Source organism: Carcharhinus amblyrhynchos, chromosome 4 (genome assembly GCF_965287045.1).
Source record: "Carcharhinus amblyrhynchos chromosome 4, sCarAmb.v2.hapA, whole genome shotgun sequence".
In the NCBI taxonomy this organism is placed as follows: Eukaryota; Metazoa; Chordata; class Chondrichthyes; order Carcharhiniformes; family Carcharhinidae; genus Carcharhinus; species Carcharhinus amblyrhynchos.
Genome location: NC_137327.1, coordinates 60457429 through 60471302, shown reverse-complemented (window position 1 = coordinate 60471302; position 13874 = coordinate 60457429). Strand labels below are relative to the sequence as shown.

The following is a 13874-nucleotide window of genomic DNA, read 5'->3' as shown; positions in this document are numbered from 1 at the left end:
CTGCTAACCTCCTAACACCAGGATCAATTTAGCACAGCCAATCAACGTAACAAGCACATCTTTGGACTGTGATAGGAAACCGGAGGAAATCCATGCAGACACGGAGAATGTGCAAACTCCACACAGACAGTGACCCAAGGCTGGAATTGAACCTGGGTCCCTGGTGCTGTGAGGCAGCAGTGCACACCACTGTGCCACTGTGTCTCCCTTCCTGTATGATTAATGCTCTGATCCCTTTCCCTACCAGTAAAAATGGGGCCTGTTGGAAATAGGCAGGATTTCCACAGCTGGGGTCTGGTGGCCATTTTTAGGTCTGCAGTGCCTTCCCAACTCTGCAAAGGTCTGATACTTAGAACACAGAAGGGCCCAAAGTCTTACTGCTGGTCAGTCTGTGCTATGTTCACAGGTTCAAACGCTACATGCCACCTGTGACTGAGAGGATAGATTGAGCACCTCTGATAGTGTTGTTCCATAGAAGCCTGAAGTAATCAACCCCACAGTCATCTCTCCCTCCCTTTGGAGACAAGTTCTACCTCAGTATTGTGATCTGATCACAAAATCTGATTTGTTCCACAATTGAAATTAAGGAACCAAAAACTTTTTGGAATATTTGTTTTAATTTTTGTATCAACTTCAAAATACAACAAATGTAAAACCTCCCCTGTGTTGTGTTGGAGGCTGCTGCTGATCTTTAGCCTTTCCCACCTCCGGGACAGGAACCTTGGGTACTGGGAATTTTCAACTTCCCTCTTTCTCCTTGCCACCAGAAAGGAGGGGGAAACCATGGAGGCCAGACTATTCCACATTCAGATAGCAGAAAATAATCCCTGCCCCCTCCCCAAACCACCCCCCCCTACCCGCCAGAGTTGGCGTAATGTTGCTGCACAACTGGAAGCTTGTACCTTCAGTTGTCAAGACCCTAAACTCTGGAATTCACTCTAAACGTCTCCACTTTTCTCTTCTTCCTCTTTTAGATATTCCTTAAAATTTATTACTTTTACTAGTGATCATTTGACCAAATATCTCCTGTGGATTATGCTGTTGTGAAATGCTACACCCCATTATTAAAGGCACTATATAAATGCAAATTCTTATTGTTAATGATAATTCTGCTAAAAATTGAAGCTGAGTTTGGAATGTTTTAAAGCTCACATGTTCAGTTTGAATCAAAGCAAAAGGATGAAGTTTATGATATTTCATGAACTGTTTGGTTTTTCTTTAAGCATTATGATATGTTGAGCGAGGATTGTTCTGTCATCAATAGCCTGCTGGAAGGGGAAATCAGAATCGAGCCAAGTAGTGTTGTTCAACACTGCCACCTACAGGTAAACCTCTGGCTTTAACTGAATCACTCCATTTGGTCATCAGAGAAAAATGTTCTTATGTATTCTTTTGTAACTCACGGCATGGTGGCACAGTGGTTAGCATTGCTGCTTCACAGCACCTGGGATCCGGGTTCAATTCCGGCCTCGGGTCATTGTCTTTGTGGAGTTTGCACATTCTCCCCATGTCTGCATGGTTTCCTCCAGGTGCTCCAGTTTCCTCCCACGGTCCAAACATGTATTGGATAAGTTGATTGGCCATGCTAAATTGCCCCTAGTGTTAGGGGATTAGCAGGGTAAATCTGAGGGGTTACAAGAATAGGGCCAAGTGGGATTGTGGTCAGTGCAGTCTTGATGGGCTGAATGGCCTCCTTCTGCACTGTAGGGATTCTGTGATTTCACTCTGCAGTTACTCGCAAATATTTAAGTATATGATACAAAATAGAAGCAAAAGAAGGTCATTGGACTGCTCGAGCCTACTCCTTAAGATCTTGACCAATCTGTTGTAATTCAGATTCCATATTCCCATCTACCCTTTATAACCTTAGATTCTTGTTAGGCAAGGAATCAATCTATCTTAATCAATCGGTCCTAAGGATCCCTTGGGGGTAGTGGCCACAATATGATAGAATCCCAGATAGAGTTTGAGGGTGAATGCCATAGGTCCTTAACCAGTGTCTTCAACTTAAATAAGGGCAATTATAATGGGAGGGAGGAGTTGTCTAAGGTGAACTGGGTAAACAAGGTAAGATACAAGTCAGCAGATGGGCAGAGGCAGATATTCAAACAGCTGGTCCAAAATGCTTAGCGGGACTTTATTCCAATCAAAAAGAGGGATTCCACGAGAAAGAGGCAAGATCCATGGTTAACAAAGGAGGTCAAGGATAATCTTAAATTGAAAAGCAGGATATACAAAGTGGCAAGGGATAGTGGTGGACCAGAGGACTGAAAAGTTTATAGGCTCCAGCAGCAAAGACTAAAAAGCTCATAAAAAGGGAGAAAATGGATTTTGAGAGAAAACTTGCATGCAGCATTAAAACAAACAGGAACAGTTTCTATGGACATATAAATAGGAAGTGGACGGCTAAGGTAAATCTGGGACCTCGACTGAATGAGGCTGGTGAATTGATAATAGCAAACAAAGAAATGGCGGCTATGCTAAATAAATTTTTTGCACCAATCTTCGTCGTTATCAAATGGGCTTCTTTCAAATAACATGGTTGAACTTACCCAATTACAGGGATAGACTATTAGAGAAACCCAATGTGCTTAGAGCAAACAAGTCACCAGGACCCAATGAACTGCATACTAGGGTTTTAATGGAAGTGGCTGTAGAGATAGTGGACCCGTTGGTTGAAATTTTTCGTAACTTGCTAAATTCCAGCAGGGTACCTGAAATTGAAAACAGCCAGTGTGATGCCCTTGTTCAAAAAAAGCGAATGGCAAAGGCAGGGAGCTATAGTTAGTTTAACATCTATTATTGGCAAGATGCTGGAGTATTAATTAAAGAGGAAATAGCTAATCATTTAGGAAAGCTGAGTATAATCAAAACTAATCAACTTAGTTTTCTCCTTAAGAATCACAGAATCCTACAGTGCGGAAGGAGGCCATTCGGCTCATCGAGTCTGCACCAATCACAATCCTACCCAGACCCTATTCCCGTAACCCCACATATTTACCCTGTTAATCACTTGACACTAGGGTTAATTTAGCATGGTCAGTCAACCTAACCCACACATCTTTGGACTGTGGGAAGAAACTGGAGCAGCCAGAGGAAGCCCACACAGACATGGGGAGAATCTGCAAACTCCACATACACAGTGACCCAAGGCTGGAATTGAACCCGGGTCCTTGATGCTGTGAGGCAACAATGCAAACTACTGTGCCACCGTGCTGCCCTTTTTTAAATTCGCCTCATTGCTTTTCTTTAACCAATTGCTTAAAGTCGCCTCACTCCAAATCTTTCATGAGTGGGATTCTCCTTAGAATCATGGGTTTTAGGAAAGGTAAATCATGTTTGACAAATTTGCTCAAATTCTTTGAGGCCAAAATGGCCTCCACCTGTTCCTATCTTCTGTCTTCTGATGTAACAGGGTGAGTCGATAGAGGGGAATCTGTAGATGCAGTGTATTTAGATTTCCAAAAGGCATTTGACAAGGTTCTGCATAAGAGGCTAGTGCATAAAGTAAATGTCCATAGAATTGGGGAAAGTGTATTCGCACGGACTGAAACTGGCTGTCGCATAGAAAACAGAGAGTTGAAATAAATTGGTCCTTTTCAGAGTGGAAAGATGTAACTAGTGGAGTACCACAGCTCTTGGCTTGCAGTTGTTTACTATTTACATTAATGTCCTGGAGAAAGGAACAGAGTGTAAGGTTTTCAAATTTGCTGATGATACATAGATAGATGGAGGAGCATGTTGTGATGAGGACATTGGAATATAGATCGATTGGGTGACTGAGCAAAAACCTGACAAATGGAGTTTAATGTGGGGAAGTTGAAGTCATGCACTCTGTAGGAAGAATCAAAAGACAGATTATTATCTAGATGGAGAGAGACTGCAGGTGAGTGAAGTACAGAGGTGCATGAATCACAAAAAGCTAGCAGACAAATCCAACAAGTAATTCAGAAGGCAAACTACATTTTGGCCTTTATTGTAAAGTGGTTGAAGTTTAAAAATAGGGAGGTTTCATTTCAATTTTATAGGATGTTTGTAAGGTCTCACCTGGAATACTATATACAGTTTAATCCCCTGACCCAAAAAAGAACATAGTAACATTGGAGGCAATCCAAAAGAAATTAACCAGGCTAATTCCTGGGATGAGAGGGTTGTCCCATCAAGGGAGACTAAATAGTCTGGGTCTGTATCCCTTGGAGTTCAGAAGAGTGAGGGGTTATTCAAACATACAAGTTCCCGAGGGGACTTGACAGGGTGGATGGTGAGATGTTTTCACTAGTGGCAGAGTCTCGAACAAGAGGACATAGCTACAAGATAAAGGGCAAATCATATAAAACTGAGGTGAGTAGAAATTTCTTCTCACAGGAGATGGTGAATTTCTGGAAATCACTGCCCCAAAGGGTAGTGGAGTCTGGATCATTAGAAGTATTCAAAGTGAAGTGGATAAATATTTGATATATCAGGGAATCGGGGGCAGTGTAGAAATAGTGCAGAAAAAGAGCTGAGGCCAGCATCAATCAGCCATGATCGTATTGAATGATTGGGTAGGCTTGAAAGGCCTGATGGTCCACTCCTGCTTCTATTTCTTGTGGTCTTGTACCTCCATCTTAAAAATATTCAATGACAATTCAGTTGGAAGCAAAAAAATCCCATAACTTTATTAGACAAAGAGCAGGGGATTATTGCCATAGGCATCAATGTTTATCCTTCAGCCAACATAATCATAGCAGATTATCTGGTTATTTTCACATTGGGATCTTGCAATGTACAAACCAGCTGCAGTGTTTCCTACTTTACAACCAAGACCACTTTTGAAAAAAGTATTTCATAACTAGTAAAGCACTTTGGAATATCTGGAGTTGTTATATGCACTTTATAAATGCGGGTTTTCCTTTTCTTGCCCCAAGAAAAAATTGACAGGAGAGTTTATTTAAAAATAATCTTTAAATGAACATGCTCCCCTGCTATTTGAGCAGTATCACAAGAGATTCAGGGTCTTGAGTTAGCAACACTCCACATCCCTTGAAACAGTCTCCACATTTCTCTACATCTATTGTTATTTCCATTTTTAGTAGCTGACTTCTAACAATAGGAATGTTGGATCCAGATTAGACCCAATGACCAGTTCCCAAGGCTTGCTTTGTGTGCAACTGAGACTGGCAGAAATCTAAGCAAACTCCTATCCAAGACACAATCTTGCAGCAAGATCAAAACCAATCAAAAATTGTGGATGTAGAGGATTCATCCTCAATTGTACAGCTCCATCCAAAGACATGTATAGTGTGGGGAAGCAGGCCACTGAGAAGTCAACCTGCCTACCCCATCCAGTTCCCTCAATGGAAGGTCAGCCCATACAAAACACAAGTGATACCCTGCTGCTGTGGTGCCTTGATCTGGATTAGAACAGTGAAGCAGATGTACCCCCCACCTTATTTGCAACAAGGTATCCTCAAAGTACTATATACCTGTATTGGTTATTAAGCACATGTTTGACTTCATACCATGTTTGTGAAATGTCTAAGTGTTGATCATGGAGGAGTAAGCAGTCTCTCACCTTTTTGATTATGGATGATGCAAGGCACAGGGACTCCCAATAGGTAAAGAGATGAATTTATAGTATGGGTAGATGGAAGGAAACAACTAGTCACGGTATTACAGCCATCATGAGGTTTGATGTGTTAGCTGCAGCCATCACGAAAGTAACCTTGCATTTATGTAGCACCTTTCCCAACCTCAGGATGCATCAAAGCACTTCACGGCCAAAGAAGTATTCTTGAAACATATTGAGCATGATATTACACCCCCCACCCCCCACCAGCGGAATGTTCAGTGAGAGGTTAAAAATAGGAATTGCACCTGGTGTTGAGTTGGGATGGGATCTGTGGGGCAGAAGGAGTGTCTATGGGGTGGGGGTGACAGATCTCCCATATTCTGTGTACACCTGTGAGTAATCAGGGCACGTGCCTGGCAGTCAGCAGCTGGCTTCCCTGGTGAGCTTAGCGTGCCCCCTCCCCATGACCAGATATTCTATCTTACTAATGTTATGAGAAAAGCATTTATTGGCCAGCATACCAGGAAGAAACTCCCATGATTTTCTTCAAAACCTTTTATCCTAAGTGAGAGGGCAAACTTAGTTTAACATCTCATCAGAAACTCAGTGAGGGTGATGCTCCCAAAGTAAGTGCCAAATTCATGTGAAAACTGGAGTAATTCCCTCTGGTGTTTTTAGCATGACTTTCAAAATGTATCTCCCACACTCTGAACACTGTGGAGTGTTTTGCGAGATTCAAGCTGTAAATCTTTGGGGCCTATTCCCGCTGGAGAAGTCAGCAGCATATTGCTGAGCGGGTCACTACACGTGCGCCGAGCTGTCAGAGTGGAAATCGGCACCTCCGCAGTGGGTTTGCATTGCCAGCCATCCAATCACTGGCTAGTCTCCTGACTTCCCATCACTGCCGGCCTCCCTACTGCTCTATCGCTGGCCTCGCAGACCTCTCTGGGCCAACCCTGATGTCTCCTCCTGCCAGCTCCAATCTCCCCTACCTCCCCAGCCCGGATGGTCAACCCCAGTCATGTCCATTCCCTCACTCTGCCACTGATCCTTGTGCAGAGTGACAGCGCCCCCCCCCCCCCCCCCCCTGCCTAGAATGTTGCAACCCTCTCTGGCTCTGCCCCCTTGGCACTGCTCAATGCCCAATGGGCAGTGCCAGAGACACCGGCTGGCACTAATAGACAGGCATCGCCCAGGTGATGCCCCCAACCCTTAGACCTGGAGGGGAGCCTCCATGGCCTCCCTTCATTCGAGGGTCAGCTGCCAGTTCCCCATTAGTGAGAAGCTGTTGTAAACTCCACTGGAGTCGGAAGGCGGGGGAGAGTAATTTAAATATTTAAATATCCAATTGCTGGAGCAGAGCTGATTACTACATGAAACTTGGAACTGGAGACTTGTGGAGGCCATGCATCCAGCAGGGAGCTGTCCAAACTGCCTCCACTAATGTCTCCTGGCACATTGCACTACTAGAGCAACACAATGGGCTGGGAGACTCACCCCAGTATCTCTGGCAATGCAATAGTCCTTCTGTACTATACTAAAATGTCAGCCAAGATTTTTGTGTTCGGATCTTTAGATCAGAGCTTGAACCCACAACCTTTCTAAAGGTGTCACAGTTGGGTTTGTGGGTTCCTTGTCCTTGCTGCAGCCTATTACAAAGAGAACAAAAACAGCCCGGGAAACAGGCCCTTCGGCCCAACGAGCCTGTGCCGCCATTTTAACATTACCAGTCCCCACTGCACCCATGACCCTTATCTATGATTATGGCATTCCACATTGAGGGAAACTAATTTAGGGACAATTTATTACCTCCAACCAGCCTAATAGCACATCTTTGGGGTGTGGGAGGAAACCGGAGCACCCGGAGAAAACCCACACAAGCACGGGGAGAATGCGCAAACTGCCACAGATACTGGCCCAAATCCATGTGTCTGCACAGCAAACAGTGATAGTCGCTGAGCTGTCGTGTTGCCCAACATCTGGTCCAGTTTATGCGCACACTAACGACATGAAGCACTAGGCTATTCTCGAACATCCAAGAGCAGCCCTAGTACGACCCATGGCGTGTATGCCCCTCGTTGGACAACAAGGCAGATCGACTTAAAACCTACTTATATATTACCAGGGATGTCCCAATGCTAATGAACCTTATTTAAAACAGTGTCCTATATCCTCCCATCTCCAACCCACTCATGTGCCTGCCTAAGTAACTCTTAAACAAATCCAGCATGCCTGCCTCCACCACCTTGCTTGGCAGAGCATTACATACCCCCACTACCCTCTGTGTGAAAAACCTCCCTCTAATATCTGTGTTATACCTCTCCCCCTCACCCTAAGCCCATGGCCCCTCGTACTGTGCGTCCCTAACATAGGAAATAGCTTACCACTGTTTACTCTATCCATGCCCTTCATAATCTTCTATACCTCTATTAGATCCCCCCTCAGTCGACGTCTTTCAAGGGAAAACAGCCCCAATTTGCTCAATCTTTCCTCATAACCCAGTCCTTCCATACCAGGCAACATCCTGGTAAACCTCCTCTGCACTCTCTCCAAAGTCTCCACGTCCTTCCGGTAGTAAGGTGACCAGAACTGGATGCAGTACTCCAAATGCAGCCTAACCAACATTCTATACAACTGCAACATCAGGCTCCAGCTCTTATACTCTATACCCCTTCCTATAAAGGCTAACATACCATAGGCTTTCTTCACAGCCTTCTCCACTTGTACTGCCACCTTCAAAGACTTGTGCACTTGCACCCCGAGGTCCCGCTGCGTTTCTATATTCTTTATAGGTTTACCCTTTAAATATAACTCCCTCCTACATTATTCCAGCCAAAATGCATCACCTCACATTTATCAGGATTAAACTCCATTTGCCATATATCTGCCCAATATACCAGCCTATCTATATCCCGTTGTATTGCCAGACACTGCTCCTCACTGCCCGCCAATCCAGCCATCTTACTGTCATCAGCAAATTTGCTGATCACACCACTTACTCCCTCTTCCAAGTCATTTATATATACTACAAACAGAAGAGGGCCCAGTACTGAGCCCTGCAGCACACCACTAGTGACAGACCTCCAGCTAGAAAAGCACCCCTCCACTACTACTCTCTGTCTCCTCTTTGCAAGCCAGTTCTCCACCCATCTAGGTACTTGGCCTTGTATCCCATGAGCCTTAATCTTTTCTACCAACCTACCATGAGGGACTTTGTCAAACGCCTTACTGAAATCCATATAGACGACATCAACAGCTCATCCTTCGTCAACTGTTTTTGTCACCTCCTCAAAAAATTCTACCAGATTGGTAAGGCAAGACCTCCCCTTAACAAAGTCATGCTGTGTATCCCTAATTAGATCACAATGCTCTTGGTGCTCATACATCCTATCCCTAAGAATCCTCTCCATCAACTTGCCTACCACTGACGTCAAACTCACCGGCCTATAGTTACCAGGGTTATCCCTCCTACCCTTTTTAAACAACGGTACCACGTTCGCTATCCTCCAGTCCTCTGGGACCTCACCTGTGTCCAAAGAAGAGACAAAGCTTTGCGTCAGACGCCCAGCAATTTCATCTCTCGCTTCCCTAAGCAGCCTAGGATATATGCCATCAGGCCCCGGAGATTTATCAGTTTTAATGCTACATAAAAGCCCAACACTTCTTCCCTCGTAATGGATAATTCCTTCAATTGGTCTATAGCTTCCTCCAAGACATTACAAGACACCAAGCCCCTCTCCTTCGTGAACACCGACGCAAAGTATTCATTCAGGATCTCCCCCATTCCCTCAGATTCTAAGCACAATTCCCCTCCTGTGTCCCTGAGGGGACCGATTTTTCCCCTAGCCACCCTTTTGTTCCTAACATAGGAGAAAAATGCCTTTGGATTTTCCTTAATCCTACCTGCCAAAGCCTTTTCATGCCCCCTTTTCGCCCTCCTAATTCCCCTTTTGCAATCCTTCCTACTCTCTCTGCATTCTTCCACCGCTCTCTCCGTTCCCAATTGCTTAGACCTAACGTACATCTCTCGTTTCTTCCTGACCAAGTCCTCAATATCTCTAGTGATCCACGGCTCTCTAATCCTACCTTTCCCATCCTTCCTCCTAACCGGCACATGCCTCTCCTGCACCCATTTCAGTTTTCCCTTGAAAGACTCCCAGATGCCTAATGTGGACTTGCCCTCCAACAGCCTATCCCAGTCTGTATCCCTAAGCTCCTGCCTAATCCGGCTGTATCTAACCTTCCCCCAATTTAGCACCCTCCCCTTAGGACAGCACTTATCTCTTTCCATTATTATCCTGAAGTAGACAGAGTTGTGGTCACTATTAGCCACATGTTCACCTACTGCAACCTCAACCACCTGACCCGGCTCGTTGCCCAGAACCAAATCCAGTATAGCCCCCTCTCTAGTCGGGCTATCTATATACTGCTCCAAGGACCCTTCCAATACACATCTTACGAATTCCTCCCCGTCCGAACCCCCTGCTCTAGGCACCTTCCAATCCACCGCAGGGAGATTAAAATCTCCCACAACAACCCTGTTCTTCCTACACTTATCCAAAATGTCTCTAAATATACCCTCTTCCACTGCCCGCAGGCGGTCTGTAGTACACCCCTAGCATAGTAGTTGTTCCCTTCCTATTCCTCAACTCCACCCATAGAGACTCAATTCCTACCCCCTCTATAATATCCTCCCTCTGCACCGCTGTGATGCGCTCCCTAACTAACAATGCCACTCCCCCTCCTCTTTTCGACCCTCTCCTGTCATGCCTAAAACACTTATACCCAGAAATATTTAGCTGCCAATCCTGCCCTTCCTTTAACCACGTCTCCGTCACTGCCACCACATCTAAATTCCTCGCGAACATTAAGGCCTTAAGTTCATCCGTTTTACCCGTTACACTCCTCGCATTGAAACAGATGCACTGAAGACCCACAGGCCCACTCGGATCCTCCTTCTCCTGAGAGATCTTCCTCTCAACTAGACTTACCCTGTCACCCAACTCACTCCCAATCCCAGTGCCTACTGAGCTACCTGTCTCCACCCCCCCGCCTCCCCCTCCATATTAGTTTAAACCCTGCCGAAACACTCCAGCTAACCTCCCAGCTAAAATATGTGTGCCCTTCCCATTTAAATGTTCCCCATCCCACTTGTACAGGTGCCCTTCCCTCACAAAGACTTCCCAATGGTCTACAAAACTAAAACTCTCTGTCTTGCACCAATCCTTCAGCCACGCATTCAGCTGTAGGATCTCATTATTTTTAGCCCTGCTATTACTGGGCCTTGGCAGCAGCCCAGAGAACGCCACCCTGGAGGCCCTGCACTTCAGCCTGGCTCCCAACTCCCTAAACTGCCTACGTATATCCCCCCTGCTCTTCCTTCCTACGTCCTTCTCTCCTACGTGTATAATTACAGCAGCCTGGGTCCCTTCACCCTTCAAGATTCCCTCTACCCTCTCCGACACATACTGTATCCCTGCTCCAGGGAGGCAGATTACCATCCTGGAGATCCGCTTTTTCCCACAGAACCGCCTATCAATACCTTTAACCCTCCCATCCCCCACCACTATCTCACATTCAGCCCCCTTCCTTCCCTCTGAGGCATTCTGGTCTTCCTCTCTTGCCCTTTCTACCCCAGTTGTCGCCTTACCCCTGATATTTTGGGAAACTACCACTGGGGTAGTGTTTGGACCATTACTCCTCTTCTTTTTCCCCTTCCTAACAGTAACCCACCCATCCCCCCCTCTAGGCTCTGGGATCTCCACGTGACCATGGTTCCTATCCATTATCGCCTCATTCTCCCTGACTAAAAACAAATCTTCCAGCCTCGGCTCTAAATGCCTAACCCGGGCCCTCAAACGCTGCAATTCCAGACATTTGGTGCAAATGTGGACTTTCGGGAGATGCGGTGTCTCCAGGAACTCCCACATATTGCATGTAGCAGCTGACGCGTCTCCCCAAGGCTGCTAAAGGTATAAGTGTGTGAAGACATGATGAAGCATAACTGCATGCTACCCTATCATATCTCCCTGTAATCAGGGAGCTAATTAACTCTCACTGCTTGAGCCCACACATGGAGAATGACCATGTTGGTGAAGTGCTGGGATGCTGGTAGAACAGCCAGTATCATAGTGTGGTTCAGCACTTCAGGGAAAGAATAAACAGAAGAACTGGATTAATAAAAAACAAAATTCCTGAAACAAACACATTAAAAATAGGGAGCTGTTTCAGACTATTGTTGAAGTTATAATATTGATATGGATTTCTGAAAGATACTCTTTGCTTTTTTTTGTCAGGGATCCATTCATCTTCGCTCCGGTTGTCTTCTTTCAGGAGTGGATTTGATGTCGTCAGTTGCACTCTGCCAATACCAGCTCTGTGATGTTATCATCCAGGGACACCACATCAGGCTGAGGGACCTGAAACTGAAGATTTTCAGCATTATAGGACGACAGGATGATTTGCAGGTGTGATACGTGTTACTCAGTTAACTGGATCTAGAAGAATTCTGCAGTGCTTAGAGATGAACGATGTCAGCATTTGTAACAACCATTCTCGTAGAGTATGTGGATGCAAAGCAAAGTTTCCTCTGTTCCCTCTACTCCAACAATATGCCACATCCCTAATCTCAGAGGATAGCCCCCTGCTACAGCAAAGATCAAACTGTTCAGGAGGAGTGCAGAAGCACATTCCAGAAGCAACACCAGGCATACCTAAATATGAGGTGAAGCTACAACACAAGACTAGTGTGCCGAGCAGCATAACCTGCATATAACAGAGCAAAGCAATTCTTTTGGCTGAGTCCAAGTTTGGATCAAACCCAAGATGGGGTGCAATGCGTTTTCTTGTCAGCTTGGATCTTGTTTGTCTCTTGTGGGGACCATGAATTAGATTCAATTTCAATTCGATTTTTGGAACTAGCAAGAAATGGACTTGGGTCCACCAATCCACTCTGAGCATTGGCTTTGTAACTTTAAGAATGGAGTAAAAAAAAATTTTAATTCCGCAGCCAAAAAATCACATCTAAGCTCTGCAGTTCTGCCAAATCCAGTTGTGGACAATTAAACAACCTACTGTTGGAGGAAGCTCCACAAATATTCCCAGCCTCAATGATGGGGGAGCCCAGCACATCAGTGCAAAAGGTAAGTGCCGAAAACCTCCCACCTCATCTGTGGCTGCAGTGAATGGAGTTTTGGCTGGCGCCAAATTCTCCGCTCTCTCTGCAGCAGGATGGGAATGGATGAGATCAGAGAATCCCGCCCAAGGCTGAAGCATTCACAACAATCTTCAGCCAGATGTGCCAAGTTGATGATCTATCTTGGCCTCCTCCAGGGGTCTCTGGCATCACAAATGTCAGTCTTCAGCCAATTCAGTTCACTCCATGTGACATCAAGAAATGGCTGAAGGTATTGGATACTGCAAAGGCTATGTGCCTGACAACTCTTGTCACATCCCAGTCAAACTATTCCATTTTAGCTACAACACTGCATTTATCTGGCAATGCGGAAGATTGACCAAATATATACAAGAAATCGGACAAATCCAATACGGCCAACTACTATCCCACCGGTCTACTCTTGATTGTTATTAAAGTGATGGAAGGGGTCATCATTTCTTTTGTTCGTTCAGGGATCGTGGGTGTTACTGGCTCAGCTAACGTTTACTGGCCATCCCTAATTCTCCTTGAACAGAGTGACTTGCAGGCTATTTCAGAGGACATTTAACAGACAATCACATTGCTGGAGATCTGGAGTTACATGTAGGCCAGACCAGGTAAAGGTGGCAGAAGATATGAGTGAACCAGAAGGGATTTTATGACAATTGATGATCCTGGCTTTCTGTAACATGTGCACCTATTACAATCAGGGATGCCAGTGCCATCGCGTGAGGAGAGGAAACTTTGGAAGATGTTGTTTTTCCTCGTCCCCATCCTGATGTAACTCAAGTGTAATCAGCTAAGAACAGATTTGGAATGACATCCTCTGATCTGTATCACACCAGGTGCATTCATGCAGCAGGCCACAGGGAGATCCCTCTCCTGCTCAACTTTTGATACAGCAGGAACGCATAGAGCCATGTCATTTTGCATCATGTTATTTATGACATATGTTTGACTTAGGAGTTCACTAAAGCACATTAGTCAGCTAAATTACATTAGTCAATATGTTTGGTTTTAAACTAGACTGTAGGAGGGTGAAATTGATTTTTGCAGGTAGAACAAAGTGGACAATAGCAACTTGGCTGCCTATTTTGCACTCTGAACCATTTACAACTGCCTAGACCATCCCCTTTGATTTTTGGGATTCTTGCACAAATTGGCTGG

The 13874-nt window shown here is 45.2% G+C and overlaps 1 protein-coding gene across 4 annotated transcripts in view; it reads left to right on the top strand.

Moving 5' to 3' along the window:
- The window catches only part of fcsk (fucose kinase), a 376885-nt gene that overhangs the window by 317251 nt on the left and 45760 nt on the right, over positions 1 to 13874 (top strand). For all 4 annotated transcript variants that reach the window (XM_080187245.1, XM_080187243.1, XM_080187244.1 and 1 more), the window contains 2 exons: positions 1224 to 1325; positions 11848 to 12018. In XM_080187245.1, the coding sequence (XP_080043371.1) occupies positions 1224 to 1325; positions 11848 to 12018 (273 nt within the window). The remainder of the gene's footprint in view (positions 1 to 1223; positions 1326 to 11847; positions 12019 to 13874) is intronic.